The 17,920-nt window shown below is 37.9% G+C and overlaps 1 protein-coding gene across 2 annotated transcripts in view; it reads right to left on the bottom strand.

Annotated features, from left to right (window-relative positions):
• Positions 1–17,920, bottom strand: part of NALCN (sodium leak channel, non-selective) — a 1,159,715-nt gene that overhangs the window by 142,659 nt on the left and 999,136 nt on the right. For both annotated transcript variants that reach the window (XM_053707809.1, XM_053707808.1), the window contains one exon: positions 10,023–10,190. In XM_053707809.1, the coding sequence (XP_053563784.1) occupies positions 10,023–10,190 (168 nt within the window). The remainder of the gene's footprint in view (positions 1–10,022; positions 10,191–17,920) is intronic.

Below are 17,920 nucleotides of genomic sequence, written 5' to 3'. Positions count from 1 at the left end.
CCTGAGGAAGGGTATGACCCTTACCTCCAGTAATGTCAGCAATAATTTCTTTCAAACCAGGCCCGAATAAGGTCTGCCCCTTGAAAGGAATGTTAAGTAATTTAGACTTTGAAGTCACATCAGCTGACCAGGATTTAAGCCATAGCGCCTTACGCGCCTGGATGGCGAATCCGGAATTCTTAGCCGTTAGTTTAGTCAAATGAACAATGGCATCAGAAACAAATGAGTTAAGTGTTCTAAGCTTGTCAATAATTTCAGTCAATGGAGCTGTATGGATGGCCTCTTCCAGGGCCTCAAACCAGAACGCCGCCGCAGCAGTGACAGGCGCAATGCATGCAAGGGGCTGTAAAATAAAAACCTTGTTGAATAAACATTTTCTTAAGGTAACCCTCTAATTTTTTATCCATTGGATCTGAAAAAGCAGAACTGTCCTCAACCGGGATAGTGGTACGCTTTGCTAAAGTAGAAACTGCTCCCTCCACCTTAGGGACTGTCTGCCATAAGTCCCGTGTAGTAGCATCTATTGGAAACATTTTTCTAAATATAGAAGGTGGGGAAAAGGGCACACCGGGTCTATCCCACTCCTTACTAATAATTTCTGTAAGCCTTTTAGGTATTGGAAAAACATCAGTACTCACCGGCACTGCATAGTATTTATCCAGCCTACACAATTTCTCTGGCACTGCAATTGTGTCACAGTCATTCAGAGCAGCTAATACCTCCCCAAGTAACACACGGAGGTTCTCAAGCTTAAATTTAAAATTAGAAATCTCTGAATCAGGTCTCCCCGATTCAGAGACGTCACCCACAGACTGAAGCTCTCCGTCCTCAGGTTCTGCATATTGTGACGCAGTATCAGACATGGCTCTTACAGCATCTACGCGCTCAGTATCTCGTCTAACCCCAGAGCTATCACGCTTGTCTCTCAATTCAGGCAATCTGGCTAATACCTGTGACAGGGTATTATTCATGATTGCAGCCATGTCCTGCAAAGTAATCGCTATGGGCATCCCTGATGTACTTGGCGTCATATTAGCGTGCGTCCCTCGAGCGGGAGGCGAAGGGTCCGACACGTGGGGAGAGTTAGTCGGCATAACTTCCCCCTCGACAGACCCCTCTGGTGACAATTCTGTTATAGATAAAGACTGATCTTTACTGTTTAAGGTGAAATCAATACATTTAGTACACATTCTCCTATGGGGCTCCACCATGGCTTTTAAACATAATGAACAAGTAGTTTCCTCTGTGTCAGACATGTTTGTACAGACTAGCAATGAGACTAGCAAGCTTGGAAAACACTTTAAACAAAGTTAACAAGCAATATAAAAAACGTTACTGTGCCTTTAAGAGAAACAAATTTTGGCAAAATTTGAAATAACAGTGAAAAAAGGCAGTTACACTAAAGAAGTTTTTACAGTGTATGTAACAAGTTAGCAGAGCATTGCACCCACTTGCAAATGGATGAAAAAACAGATTAACAAAACGAAAAATATGTTTTTTAAACAGTCATAACAACTGCCACAGCTCCTACTTTTGAAGCCTTTTGAGCCCTTCAGAGATGTCCTATAGCATGCAGGGGACTGCTGAGGGAAGCTGAATGTCACAGTTTGTAATTTTAACTGCACCAACTGTAACTTTTATACTATAACAGTGGAAAGCCTCTGTTTCTAGGCAAAAATAAAGCCAGCCATGTGGAAAAAACTAGGCCCCAATAAGTTTTATCACCAAAGCATATATAAAAACGATTAAACATGCCAGCAAACGTTTTATATTACATTTTTATAAGAGTATGTATCTCTGTTAATAAGCCTGATACCAGTCGCTATTAAATCACTGCATTTAGGCTTAACTTACATTAATCCGGTATCAGCAGCATTTTTCTAGCAAGTTCCATCCCTAGAAATATGTTTACTGCACATACCTTATTGCAGGAAAACCTGCACGCCATTCCCTCTCTGAAGTTACCTCACTCCTCAGAATATGTGAGAACGGCAATGGATCTTAGTTACTTCTGCTAAGATCATAGAAATCACAGGCAGATTCTTCTTCTAATGCTGCCTTTGATAAAACAGTACACTCCGGTACCATTTAAAAATAACAAACTTTTGATTGAAGTTAAGAAACTAACTATAATACACCACTCTTCTCTTACTACGTCCATCTTTGTTGAGAGTTGCAAGAGAATGACTGGATATGGCAGTTAGGGGAGGAGCTATATAGCAGCTCTGCTGTGGGTGATCCTCTTGCAACTTCCTGTTGGGAAGGAGAATATCCCACAAGTAATGGATGATCCGTGGACTGGATACACTTAACAAAAGAAAAGAGCATTAATATAACTGTGTTGGTTATGCAAAACTGGGGAGTGGGTAATAAAGGGATTATCTATCTTTTAAAACAATAAAAATTCTAGTGTAGACTGTCCCTTTAAATCCACATATTTATAACATATTTATATATGCTGCAAAAAAATATTTTTGCTTGCTAAATATTCTTAAAATTGTTAAAATAAAATTGGGATCATTGTCACGCAATATTATTAACATATATTTATGCTTCAAATTTTTTACCTGTATGCTTTTAAATTTTTAAATAAAGTTGGGATCTTAGTCACACAATATGGCCATTTTTTGCAGCATAAATATATGTTAATAATATTGCGTGACAATGATCCCAATTTTATTTTAACAATTTTAAGAATATTAAGCAAGCAAAAATATTTTTTGCAGCATATATAAATATGTTATAAATATGTGGACTTAAGTGTTTGGATGTGCACCAATACTTGTTGTTTTGCACTTATTTATATGTCTATATATGTATACATGTGTATTCATGAGTATATATGTCTGTAAATATATAAATACACATATAAATACTTATGTACATACATATATATATATTTTAATTTATTTTTAATAGAAGATGTATAGGGGGAGAATTACTTCCTCCCAAAAAAAGGAAGATGTATTCTGGATATTGCAGTCAATTGCTGACTTTTCAAACTAAAATGAGGATAAGTGCAATAAGCTATATCGGAAAGTTTACTCTAGACTTTGTATCGAATTGTTACTAATTTGAGCAATGTATAGCAAACTAACTCTGTATGAATTTATGTGCTATAAGAATATGTCTGTGGTATATAACTCATGTACATTTGTATAATATGTGGCCTTAGATGGGAGCTAGTTTAAGCTGTAAGGCAACACCTTTTAAGAAATGTGCAACATAGATTCAAATTATATCTTTTTATGGTGGTGTCACGCAGAGATTACTTGGATTTAGAGTTTTGATTATAAATAAAGGTGACTGTGCTTGAAAATTCTACACAAAGGGTCTGCACAATTACCTTAAAATGGCACAAATATTACCAGGCCTATGAATGGGATAAAGTTTTTTTCTCTCTCTTTTTAAATCTATAATATATATATATATATATATTATATATATATACATACATATACATCTTTAGACATGTATATGTATATATCTCTATGATAAAGCCTTTTTTAATCCTTTTTTTTCTCTAACATCTGAGAGCTGATATATTTGAGCCCTTATAACATTTGTGTGCAATATTTTTTGTGAATAATTTTTATTAGATAGTATAATCACGAGTGTTACTGTACTTTTAAATGTATTTTTGATGTGTTTTGTGCAACTTTTTTGTCATGCATAACAGGAAACCCCAGCTCTGAGGTTACCATAAACATTCTATCGTAAATCGCGATTGTACTCATGCATTCACTTTTAACTTGTTATATGAGCAGAATTTAACTTGCGCGCAAACAACCACGAAAACCCGATAGCGCACCACTTGTAATCTAGCCCTAAGTGTTTAAATATTGATTTATAACCTCTTCTTGCTTTGCAAGAGTTAAATTATCTTTATTTTCTGATCTTTGGTCAGCTGCTTGTTGGAGCCCATACTTGTTCAGTGTAATCTCAACACCATGAGAGGTCCCAAAAGTCAGAAAATGTACTATGTTCTGGAACTGTTACCACTATACTCAGATCAAGGTATAATGAGTCAATTTAGACAATTAAGGTTCTGAAAAATTACAAAGAAATCGCTGGTTTATCATTTAAAAGGGTGCATAAACTTTAGCCACATTTAGGGCCAGATTACGATTTGAGCGCTAACCGTTACACGCGAGCCATAAGGGGTTTATCGCGGGTGTTTGAGCTTGACGGGGTTACCGCTGGTATTAGAAGTTGAAAGTAATGGCAATAACTTGAGCGCAATTGCGATTTATGCTAGAATGATTACTGCATCCTGAGAGCTCTGGTTAACTGTTTCACAAATCAAAAAGTTGCACAAAACACATAAAAAATTCAAATAATATGATGACGTATCAGGAAGTGTATCACCCAACCATTCTTTAGCATGTGTTAAAACATGGTGGCATAACCAAATACCATACATCTGAAGAAGCTTTGAATGTGTGTATTGCATATGAACTAATAAGAATGAATTTGAGACTATGGGGTCTATCTATAAAGCTCCGAACGGAGCTTGAAGGGCCGTGTTTCTGGCGAGTCTTCAAACTGTCCAGAAACACAAGTTATGGAGCAGTGGTCTAAAGACCGCTGCTCCATAACCCTGTCCGCCTGCTCTGATGAGGCAGACCGGAATCGCCGGAAATCAACCCGATCGAGTACGATCGGGTTGATTGACACCCCCTGCTGGTGCAATGCTGAATATGGAGAGGGTATTGTTCTCCGCATTCAGCGATGTCTGTCGGACCTGATCCGCAGTATCAGATCAGGTCCGACAGACATATGATGAATAGGCCTCCATAAATCAATTTGATTTGTTTACTGTGGTAATTATGTGTTAAAGCACTGTCATATATAGTCTGTTCCACAATATTGACTTTTGAGATACCGAATACAGCCAGTAGTTAACCTATCTAAGGACCAAGGTGCTTAACATATATTTTTCAAGTGTGTGTATCAGAGTGTACACTGATATCCTTCCTTTTTACAGCCCAACTACCCAACAGATTTAGCTCCTGACTGCTATTTAGTTACAATAAAGTTACTCCAGTGTGGGTTTTTAATCCTTTTGCCCAACTTTTTTTTTATTATTTTTTTGTGTGTGTTTTATGAGCATTAATAAAAGTTAAGTTTTATAGTTTGGAAAACCATTCCTATTACAAAAATAATATTTATATACACACAATGATATGGACTGTGAGTGCTACTAAGTATATTCTTTTAAGTCAGTCTTTATTCTTTAAAGGGACAATAAACCCCATAATTTTCTTTCATGATTTGAATAGAGCATACAATTTTAAACAAATTCCAATTTACTTCTATTATCAAATTTTCTTCAATCTCTTGTTATGTTTTGCTAAAGAAACAACAATGCACTACTGGTAGCTAGCTGAACACATCTAGTTAGCCAATCACAAGAGACAAGTGTGGGCAGGCACCAATTAGCAGCTAGCTCCCACTAGTGTAGAATACATGCATTTTCTTTTTCAGCAAAGGATACCAAGAGAACAAAGCAAAATTTAAAATAGAAGTAAATTTAAAAGTGTCTTAAAATTAAATGGTCTATAAAAATCATGCAAGTTTAATTTTGAATTTGATTTAAATATCCACATTGGAATGATTATAATGATCTAATTCATTAGCTTGTATGAGACTTTAAAAGCTGCTGTTTACAACAGATCAACAAGTAAGAATTAGCAAATGTCAAACACATTTGATGGTCATCCTGTTTTTCATAAACTTTTGTAAAATTCTTGGTAATAATTTGGTGGGGAGCTGCTTAATTTTTTTTTAAATATTTTTGTTATTATGGGTTAAGTGCATCCTTTGGCATTCTCCAGACATAAACCCATCAGTATATCAGTATATAGGAACTATACATTACATACATACCATCACATCCTAGATAAAGGATAACATATCTTAGGTTAAAATGTTAACAATTTTATTTTATTTTGTTTACCGTTAAATGTTTGCTATACTTAATGCAAATTGAATGAGACTTTTGTAGCAGTTTGTGCTTTATAAGTGTATAATTTTAAATGGAATTAAGCATGTTTAATATTGTCATCATGCCCTGTGTTACACATTGGGGGGTAGTTATCAAGCCGTCTACTTTTCTGCCTTCGCCGGCCCAATACGCCCGCCTAAGCTCGCCTACCTTCGCCGCCGCGGACCTTGAATACGTTCGCTTAAGTTATCAAGTAAAGCTGTCAAAAAGCCGCGGGGCGATGAGCAGCGGACTGTGAGAGTTATCACTCATCCGATCTCGCTGCTCTTCGGCTGTTTGACAGCTTTCTTGCTAGCCTGTCACTAAGCACCCACACTAAACTACACTGTTCTACCCCTATACTGGCGCCCCCGGAGCCCCCCGCAACTAAATAAAGTTACTAACCCCTAAACCGCCGCTCCTAGACCCTGCCGCAACTCTTATAAATGTATTAACCCCTAAACCGCCGCTCCTAGACCCTGCCGCAACTCTGATAAATGTATTAACCCCTAAACCGCCGCTCCCGGACACCGCTGCCACCTACAGTATACCTAGTAACCCCTATCCTGCCCCCCCTATACCGTCGCCCTCTATAATAAAATTATTAACCCCTATCCTGCCGATCCCGGACCTCGCCGCAACTAAATAAATAGTTTAACCCCTAAACCGCCGCTCCCTGAACCCGCCGCAACCTATATTAAACCTATTAACCCCTATCCTGCCCCCCCTACACCGTCGTCACCTATAATAAATTTATTAACCCCTATCCTGCCCCCCACTACACCGCCGCCACTGTAATAAAATTATTAACCCCTAAACCTAAGTCTAACCCTAACCCTAACGCCCCCCTAACTTAAATATTAATTAAATAAATCTAAATAATATTTCTATTATTAACTAAATTAATCCTATTTAAAACTAAATACTTACCTTTAAAATAAACCCTAATATAGCTACAATATAAATAATAATTATATTGTAGCTATCTTAGGATTTATTTTTATTTTACAGGTAACTTTGTATTTATTTTAGCTAGTTAGAATAGTTATTAAATAGTTATTAACTATTTAATAACTACCTAGCTAAAAGAAATACAAAATTGCCTGTAAAATAAATCCTAACCTAAGTTACAATTAAACCTAATACTACACTATCATTAAATTAATTAAATAAACTACCTACAAATAACTACAATTAAATACAATTACATAAACTAACTAAAGTACAAAAAATAAAAAAAGCTAAGTTACAAAAAATAAAAAAATAAGTTACAAACATTTTAAAAATATTACAACAATTTTAAGCTACTTACACCTAATCTAAGCCCCCTAATAAAATAACAAACCCCCCCAAAATAAAAAAATGCCCTACCCTATTCTAAATTAAATAAAGTTCAAAGCTCTTTTACCTTACCAGCCCTTAAAAGGGCCATTTGTGGGGGCATGCCCCAAAAAGTTCAGCTCTTTTGCCTGTAAAAGAAAAATACAACCCCCCCAACATTAAAACCCACCTCCCACATACCCCTAATCTAACCCAAACCCCCCTTACAAAAACCTAACACTAATCCCCTGAAGATCATCCTACCTTGAGTCGTCTTCACTCAGCCGAGCAGCGATGGAACCGAAGTGGACATCTGGAGCGGAAGAAGTTAATCCTCCAAGCGGCGCTGAAGAAATCTTCCATCCGATGAAGTCATCATCCAGGCGGCGCTGAAGAAGTCTTCGATCCGGGCGATGTCATCTTCCAAGAGGCGCTGAAGAGGTCTTCTATCCGGGCGATGTCATCTTCCAAGCCGGGTCTTGAATCTTCCTCCCGCCGACGCGGAACATCCTTCTTCACCGACGGACTACGACGAATGAAGGCTCCTTTAAGGGACGTCATCCAAGATGGCGTCCCCTCAATTCCGATTGGCTGATAGGATTCTATCAGCCAATCGGAATTCAGGTAGGAAAAATCTGATTGGCTGATGGAATCAGCCAATCAGATTGAGCTTGCATTCTATTGGCTGTTCCGATCAGCCAATAGAATGCGAGCTCAATCTGATTGGCTGATTGGATTAGCCAATTGGATTGAACTTGAATCTGATTGGCTGATTCCATCAGCCAATCAGATTTTTCCTACCTTAATTCCGATTGGCTGATAGAATCCTATCAGCCAATCGGAATTGAGGGGACGCCATCTTGGATGACGTCCCTTAAAGGAGCCTTCATTCGTCGTAGTCCGTCGGTGAAGAAGGATGTTCCGCGTCGGCGGGAGGAAGATTCATGACCCGGCTTGGAAGATGACATCGCCCGGATAGAAGACCTCTTCAGCACCTCTTGGAAGATGACATCGCCCGGATCGAAGACTTCTTCAGCGCCGCCTGGATGATGACTTCATCGGATGGAAGATTTCTTCAGCGCCGCTTGGAGGATTAACTTCTTCCGCTCCGGATGTCCACTTCGGTTCCATCGCTGCTCGGCTGAGTGAAGACGACTCAATGTAGGATGACCTTCAGGGGATTAGTGCTAGGTTTTTGTAAGGGGGGTTTGGGTTAGATTAGGGGTATGTGGGTGGTGGGTTTTAATGTTGGGGGGGTTGTATTTTTCTTTTACAGGCAAACGAGCTGAACTTTTTGGGGCATGCCCCCACAAATGGCCCTTTTAAGGGCTGGTAAGGTAAAAGAGCTTTGAACTTTATTTAATTTAGAATAGGGTAGGGCATTTTTTTTATTTTGGGGGGGTTTGTTATTTTATTAGGGGGCTTAGATTAGGTGTAAGTAGCTTAAAATTGTTGTAATATTTTTAAAATGTTTGTAACTTATTTTTTTATTTTTTGTAACTTAGCTTTTTTTATTTTTTTGTACTTTAGTTAGTTTATGTAATTGTATTTAATTGTAGTTATTTGTAGGTAGTTTATTTAATTAATTTAATGATAGTGTAGTATTAGGTTTAATTGTAACTTAGGTTAGGATTTATTTTACAGGTAAATTTCTCTTTATTTTAACCAGGTAGCTATTAAATAGTTAATAACTATTTAATAGCTATTGTACCTAGTTAAAAATAAATTGAAAGTTACCTGTAAAATAAAAACAAATCATAAGATAGTTACAATATAATTATTATTTATATTGTAGCTATATTAGGGTTTATTTTAAAGGTAAGTATTTTGTTTTAAATAGGATTAATTTAGTTAATAATAGAAATATTATTTAGATTTATTTAATTAATATTTAAGTTAGGGGGGCGTTAGGGTTAGTGTTAGAGTTAGGTTTAGGGGTTAATAATTTTATTACAGTGGGGGGCAGGATAGGGGTTAATAAATTTATTATAGGTGGCGACGGTGTAAGGGGGGCAGATTAGGGGTTAATAAGTTTAATATAGGTTGCGGCGGTTTAGGGGTTAATACATTTATTATAGTTGCGGTGGGCTCCGGGAGCGGCACTTTAGGGGTTAATACATTTATTATAGTTGCGGTGGGCTCCGGGAGCGGCGGTTTAGGGGTTAATATGTATAGAGTAGCTTGCGGTGGGCTCCGGGAGCGGCGGTTTAGGGGGTAATAACTTTATTTAGTTGCGGCGGTGTAGGGGGGCAGATTAGTGGTGTTTAGACTCGGGTACATGTTAGGGTGTTAGGTGTAGACAGCTCCCATAGAAATCAATGGGATGTCTGTCAGCAGCGAACTTGTACTTTCGCTATGGTCAGACTCCCATTGATTCCTATGGGATCTGCCGCCTCCAGGGGTGGCGGTTTGAAAACCAGGTACGCTGGGCCGTAAAAGTGCCGAGCGTACCTGCTAGTCATTTGATAACTAGCAAAAGTAGTGAGATTGTGCCGCACTTGTGTGCGGAACATCTGGAGTGACGTAAGAATCGATCTGTGTCGGACTGAGTCCGGCGGATCGAAGTTTACGTCACAAAATTCTACTTTTGCCGGTCTCGAGCCACAATTCCAGCATATTTGAGGTTGACGGCTTGATAACTAGGCCCCATCATCTTTACACTGCAGCTAAATCATTTGACAACAATAAATAACAAACAATACTAGGTTGAACATACCAGAAATATTTCCTTGAATCCACTAAAAAGCTCACGCACAACTTTCCTCATCTGAGGCACCAGCTTGAATATTCGTAGTGGTCTTAAACAGCGCAATACCATTAAAAGCTGAACTCCAGATTTGGCAGGAACACTTTGAGGCATCCAGCACAAGAAAATTAAACTGACCTTAGTAGATATAAGAAAAAAAAATGTTTTTACATCATCTCCTATACAAGGGAAACAAACCACATTTTAATCACATATATAACATCAGCAATTAAACAAGCCATGTGTCATAGTACATACCAGCAATTAAAGGGATATTTTCTTTTGTGATTCAGACAGAGCATGTTTTGAAAAAAAGTTTCCAATTTACTTTCAGGGGCCGATTTATCATGCCCTGTATGCATCTTAATGCATCTGTTTCTGCGCAAGCCTGCAGGCTCGCTGGAAGCAGGAGATAAGAAGCAGCGGTCGGATACGGTCGGATACGATTGGGTTGATTGACTGCGAATCTGCAGGGGGCAGCATTGCACAAGCATTTCACTAGAAATGCTTGTGCATTGATAAATGCTGACAGCGTATGCTACAGCAGATTATGTCCATCTGCACATTGTTAAATCGGCCCCTTATTATCAAATTTGCTTCAATTGCCATGATATTCTTAGTTGAAGAGATACCTAGGTAGGTGTCTGGAGTATTACATGGCAGGAAATAGTGCTGCCATCTAGTGCTCTTGCAAATGGATTACATACTTGCAAAACTGCTGCCATATAGTGCTCCAGACACGTGCACACTCCTAAGTTTACATTCCTGATTTTCAACAAAAGATAACAAGAGAACAACAAAAATGTGATAAGAGAAGTAAATTAGAACGTTGTTTAAAATGACCTGCTCTATCTGAATCCTGAGAGAAAAAGTGTGGCTTTCATGTCCCTTTAAGCAATGCATTGCCAGAAATCTGCTTACAAAATAAACGTTTTCTAAACAAAGTGCAGTAGTCCAGAGACAAACCCCTTGTTGAAAAACATCTTGAGTGTATTTATCTTACCTCCCTTGCTGTGGGCCAAATAGGGACAGATCTATATGAGATCCTGCAGCGGAACAGTTTGTAGACTGTTATCATATCAGGGGTTTTAACCCTTTCGCTACTAAGACATTTTCACTCCCCAGTGCAAAGACAGTTTTGAGCTTTTTTGCTACTTACATTTAAACACTATTCGGCTAGATTTGGAGTTTTGTCGGTAACGACCCGAAAAACTAACGCCGGCTTTTTTCTGGCCGCACCATAAAAATAACTCTGGTATTGAGAGTCCACATAAAGGCTGCGTTAGGCTCCAAAAAAGGAGCGTAGAGCATTTTTAACGCAGCTTCAACTCTCGATACCAGAGTTGCTTACGGACGCGGCCAGCCTCAAAAACGTGCTCGTGCACGATTCCCCCATAGGAAACAATGGGGCTGTTTGAGCTGAAAAAAACCCAAACACCTGCAAAAAAGCCGCGTTCAGCTCCTAACGCAGCCCCATTGTTTGCTATGCAGTAACCCTTCCTACGTCTGCACTTAACACTCTAACATGTACCCCGAGTCTAAACACCCCTAACCTTACACTTATTAACCCCTAATCTGCCGCCCCCGCTATCGCTGACCCCTGCATATTATTATTAACCCCTAATCTGCCGCTCCGTAAACCGCCGCTACTTACATTATCCTTATGTACCCCTAATCTGCTGCCCTAACATCGCCGACCCCTATATTATATTTATTAACCCCTAATCTGCCCCCCACAACGTCGCCTCCACCTGCCTACACTTATTAACCCCTAATCTGCCGACCGGACCTGAGCGCTACTATAATAAAGTTATTAACCCCTAATCCACCTCACTAACCCTATAATAAATAGTATTAACCCCTAATCTGCCCTCCCTAACATCGCCGACACCTAACTTCAAACATTAACCCCTAATCTGCCGACTGGAGCTCACCGCTATTCTAATAAATGTATTAACCCCTAAAGCAAAGTCTAACCCTAACACTAACACCCCCCTAAGTTAAATATAATTTAAATCTAACGAAATTAATTAACTCTTATTAAATAAATTATTCCTATTTAAAGCTAAATACTTACCTGTAAAATAAATCCTTATATAGCTACAATATAAATTATAATTATATTATAGCTATTTTAGGATTTATATTTATTTTAAAGGTAACTTTGTATTTATTTTAACCAGGTACAATAGCTATTAAATAGTTAAGAACTATTTAATAGCTAAAATAGTTAAAATAATTACAAATTTACCTGTAAAAGAAATCCTAACCTAAGTTACAATTAAACCTAACACTAGACTATCAATAAATTAATTAAATAAACTACCTACAATTACCTACAATTAACCTAACACTACACTATCAATAAATTAATTAAATACAATTGCTACAAATAAATACAATTAAATAAACTAGCTAAAGTACAAAAAATAAAAAAGAACTAAGTTTACAAACATAAGAAAAATATTACAACAATTTTAAACTAATTACACCTACTCTAAGCCCCCTAATAAAATAACAAAGCCCACCAAAATAAAAAAATGCCCTACCCTATTCTAAATTACTAAAGTTCAAAGCTCTTTTACCTTACCAGCCCTGAACAGGGCCCTTTGCGGGGCATGCCCCAAGAAATACAGCTCTTTTGCCTGTAAAAAAAAAACATACAATACCCAAGCCCCCCAACATTACAACCCACCACCCACATACCCCTAATCTAACCCAAACCCCCCTTAAATAAACCTAACACTAAGCCCCTGAAGATCATCCTACCTTGTCTTCACCTCACTGGGTATCACACCGATCCGTCCAGAAGAGCTCCTCCGATGTCCTGATCCAAGCCCAAGCGGGGGGCTGAAGAGGTCCATGATCCGGCTGAAGCCTTCATCCAAGCGGGGCAGAAGAGGTCTTCCATCCGATTGAAGTCTTCATCCAAGCGGCATCCATCCGGAGCGAAGCGGCAGCATCCTGAAGACCTCCACCGCGGAACATCCATCCTGGCCGACGACTGAACGACGAATGGCGGTTCCTTTAAATGACGTCATCCAAGATGGCGTCCCTCGAATTCCGATTGGCTGATAGGATTCTATCAGCCAATCGGAATTAAGGTAGGAATATTCTGATTGGCTGATGGAATCAGCCAATCAGAATCAAGTTCAATCCGATTGGCTGATCCAATCAGCCAATCAGATTGAGCTTGCATTCTATTGGCTGATCGGAACAGCCAATAGAATGCAAGCTCAATCTGATTGGCTGATCGGATCAGCCAATCGGATTGAACTTGATTCTGATTGGCTGATTCCATCAGCCAATCAGAATATTCCTACCTTAATTCTGATTGGCTGATAGAATCCTATCAGCCAATCGGAATTCGAGGGACGCCATCTTGGATGACGTCATTTAAAGGAACCGTCATTCGTCGTTCAGTCGTCGGCCAGGATGGATGTTCCGCGGTGGAGGTCTTCAGGATGCTGCCGCTTCGCTCCGGATGGATGCCGCTTGGATGAAGACTTCAATCGGATGGAAGACCTCTTCTGCCCCGCTTGGATGAAGACTTCAGCCGGATCATGGACCTCTTCAGCCCCCCCGCTTGGGCTTGGATCAGGACATCGGAGGAGCTCTTCTGGACGGATCGGTGTGATACCCGGTGAGGTGAAGACAAGGTAGGATGATCTTCAGGGGCTTAGTGTTAGGTTTATTTAAGGGGGGTTTGGGTTAGATTAGGGGTATGCGGGTGGTGGGTTGTAATGTTGGGGGGCTTGGGTATTGTATTTTTTTTTTACAGGCAAAAGAGCTGTATTTCTTGGGGCATGCCCCACAAAGGGCCCTGTTCAGGACTGGTAAGGTAAAAGAGCTTTGAACTTTAGTAATTTAGAATAGGGTAGGGCATTTTTTTATTTTGGGGGGCTTTGTTATTTTATTAGGGGGCTTAGAGTAGGTGTAATTAGTTTAAAATTGTTGTAATATTTTTCTGATGTTTGTAAATATTTTTTTATTTTTTGTAACTTAGTTCTTTTTTATTTTTTGTACTTTAGCTAGTTTATTTAATTGTATTTATTTGTAGCAATTGTATTTAATTAATTTATTGATAGTGTAGTGTTAGGTTAATTGTAGATAATTGTAGGTAGTTTATTTAATTAATTTATTGATAGTCTAGTGTTAGGTTTAATTGTAACTTAGGTTAGGATTTCTTTTACAGGTAAATTTGTATTTATTTGAACTATTTTAGCTATTAAATAGTTCTTAACTATTTAATAGCTATTGTACCTGGTTAAAATAAATACAAAGTTACCTGTAAAATAAATATAAATCCTAAAATAGCTATAATATAATTATAATTTATATTGTAGCTATATTAGGATTTATTTTACAGGTAAGTATTTAGCTTTAAATAGGAATAATTTATTTAATAAGAGTTAATTAATTTCGTTAGATTTAAATTATATTTAATTTAGGGGGGTGTTAGTGTTAGGGTTAGACTTAGCTTTAGGGGTTAATACATTTATTAGAATAGCGGTGAGCTCCGGTCGGCAGATTAGGGGTTAATAATTGAAGTTAGGTGTTGGCGATGTTAGGGAGGGCAGATTAGGGGTTAATACTATTTATTATAGGGTTAGTGAGGCGGATTAGGGGTTAATAACTTTATTATAGTAGCGCTCAGGTCCGGTCGGCAGATTAGGGGTTAATAAGTGTAGGCAGGTGGAGGCGACGTTGAGGGGGGCAGATTAGGGGTTAATAAATATAATACAGGGGTCGGCGGTGTTAGGGGCAGCAGATTAGGGGTACATAAGGATAACGTAGGTGGCAGCGCTTTGCGGTCGGCAGATTAGGGGTTAATAAGTGTAGGCAGGTGGAGGCAACGTTGTGGGGGGCAGGTTAGGGGTTAATAAATATAATACAGGGGTCGGCGGTGTTAGGGGCAGCAGATTAGGGGTACATAAGGATAACGTAGGTGGTGGTCGGCAGATTAGGGGTTAAAAAAAATTATTCGAGTGTCGGCGATGTGGGGGGACCTCTGTTTAGGGGTACATAGGTAGTTTATGGGTGTTAGTGTACTTTAGAGTACAGTAGTTAAGAGCTTTATAAACCGGCGTTAGCCCAGAAAGCTCTTAACTACTGACTTTTTTCCTGCGGCTGGAGTTTTGTCGTTAGATGTCTAACGCTCACTTCAGAAACGACTCTAAATACCGGAGTTAGAAAGATCCCATTGAAAAGATAGGATACGCAATTGACGTAAGGGGATCTGCGGTATGGAAAAGTCGCGGATGAAAAGTGAGCGTTAGACCCTATTTTGAGTGACTCCAAATACCGGCGGTAGCCTAAAACCAGCGTTAGGAGCCTCTTACGCTGGTTTTCACGGCTAACGCCAAACTCCAAATCTAGGTCAATTGTAAGTCAAATTTTACATCAAATTTCAGTGAGTGAACCACACAAATTATATAGTGGGGTTTGTTTTTCAGCAGGCCCAGCAGATTCAGAATACACCATTATTATATTTATATTTCATGGCACGTGAGATAGCTGCAGCAAAAACTTAAAAAAAATTATATTTTTGCTAAGATTTTAGTAAATAATATTGAAAATGGCCACTAGAAAATAAACTTTAGGATCTCGAGACATAAAAGATTTATTGAGTATATAATGTCCCAATCCCAAGCAAATACCCATGTATTGCATTTATACCTTTTTTAAGATCTGCTTTGTACTATCTTCCCAAGACCACCACCCTTTGAAAGAGCAGTCAATTCTATTTAGTTATCGTTATATTCACAATAAAAAATGACTTTAATGTCTCTTTAAGTTCTCATTCTGGGCCACTGTTTAAAAACTCGCTAGCATGGGGAGAAATCGCACAAAATTATTAGGATTTGTTAAGACCTAATATTGTAATGCATTTGTCTCTCCTTCACATCCAGAACCTTGCACAGCAAGATTACATAGCTATCAAAGCTATAATTTGCTGTTCTAAAATTCTTGAAGCGACCTTGCAGTACTGATGACTCTTCTTAGATGACCCCACAAGACGGAGAGCTTTAGAAAATCAGAACCACTGTCACATACAGCTAACCTTAACAAAAATAATCAATATAAATAATTTTACTAAATCCATTGAATTAAAGAAACCAATTTAAATCACCCCAAATTATTTCCTTCTTTTTTCTTTGAAGGTTGAAGGATTCATCATTTTGTAATCTCAATCTAGAAATTCTTAGATGACCCCACAAGACGGAGAGCTTTAGAAAATCAGAACCACTGTCACATACAGCTAACCTTAACAAAAATAATCAATATAAATAATTTTACTAAATCCATTGAATTAAAGAAACCAATTTAAATCACCCCAAATTATTTCCTTCTTTTTTCTTTGAAGGTTGAAGGATTCATCATTTTGTAATCTCAATCTAGAAATTATAAACTTGGCATATACTTAAATGCGCACACAAATTATATTATATTATATATTATATATATATATATATATATATATATATTATAATAGATGACTGCTTCCAATAGTATACAATTGTTTTATACAAATATATATATAAGGGGATACTGTGATATCCCTTAATCCACTACTTGTTTTTAATGATATTGTTTTTAATAAACATCAAAGTCTTTTTTTAAATTAAAGTGTAGTGGTATCACCTTATATTGCTGTGCCCACTTTGATTTGGTTTGGATACAAACTTACATGTTTCCTGTCCTGCTTTGAATCCTGATCTTTGGGAGAACTCAGAGTGGGTGAGCTGATACACCTTTTGAAATATATCAGCTTGCTCCTACCAGCACATAGATGTGCTCAATCGAAATGTGAGTACCCATTTGACTTTTTTCACACTTTCTGCCATATTATTTTGGTTGATTTGCACAGGTAGTGCTTTCCTTCTATTTTCAGAGTACTCTTGACGGGGTAATCCAGAGTGGGTGAGCTGATACGCCCTTAACATCTGTACCTACTAGCACATAAGGGTGCTACAACACAATGTGAGTACCCATTTGGTTAACTCTGAATATCTGTTGTATACATTGGCTTGGTTGTTCTATACATGAGGCGCCCCTTTGTTCTTTTTACCATCATATATATATATAAGTTTAAAGACTAAATAGTATTTTTGTTTCATTTTTAATTACACATAATTGTTTTTGTTTTTTACAACACATTTACTTAAATTTTTACAACATTTTTTATATCTATGATTTATGGTCCAGATTTTGGAGCTTTGTCCTGATGTCCATCTAGTGTCTGTTTAGTCCAGGTTACTATTAATGAAACTTAGGACCACCCAAACCTTGCCCACAAATACTATAACCCCAAACAAGTCTGCTCCAACTCTGCCCCACATCATACAACCCTGTCTCTGGATCATCCAGACTATCACACCGGGCTACTCATTTGGCCCCTGAATGACCCAGATCCCACCTACTGGCTACCCAGTGCAAGGTTATAAATTGTAAAGGTTGGTATGTATAACACTGCCAAAAACAGTTTTGAAAAATAAAAATAACAAAAATGTAAAATGAAAATAAAAAATAAAATCAGATTTATTGATTAATCAGTTCACTCACTCTTTTTGTAGAAACATATGTAGTATGGAGGGTCTTTATCTATTACAATTGCAGTTGTTCTACAAGATACAAAGATATTTTTGTGGTAATATACATTTTTTTTGCTAATCTCTTTTGAAGAACCCTATGCAGTACTGTTTAGTAAATACTGAAACTGGATTATGAAGGCTCGGGTGGGTAAGAAAACTTCTGCCTAGGTCTAAGAAAGAATATTTTTAAGGGCTTTGTAAAAAATAATGCTAGTTACACTGATATGAAAAACTTAACAGATAGAATTTAGTGAAAGTATTGAAAAAGGGCCA

The sequence above is a fragment of the Bombina bombina genome, chromosome 3 (genome assembly GCF_027579735.1).
Source record: "Bombina bombina isolate aBomBom1 chromosome 3, aBomBom1.pri, whole genome shotgun sequence".
In the NCBI taxonomy this organism is placed as follows: domain Eukaryota; kingdom Metazoa; phylum Chordata; class Amphibia; order Anura; family Bombinatoridae; genus Bombina; species Bombina bombina.
This window is presented reverse-complemented; position numbering and strand designations above follow the sequence as displayed.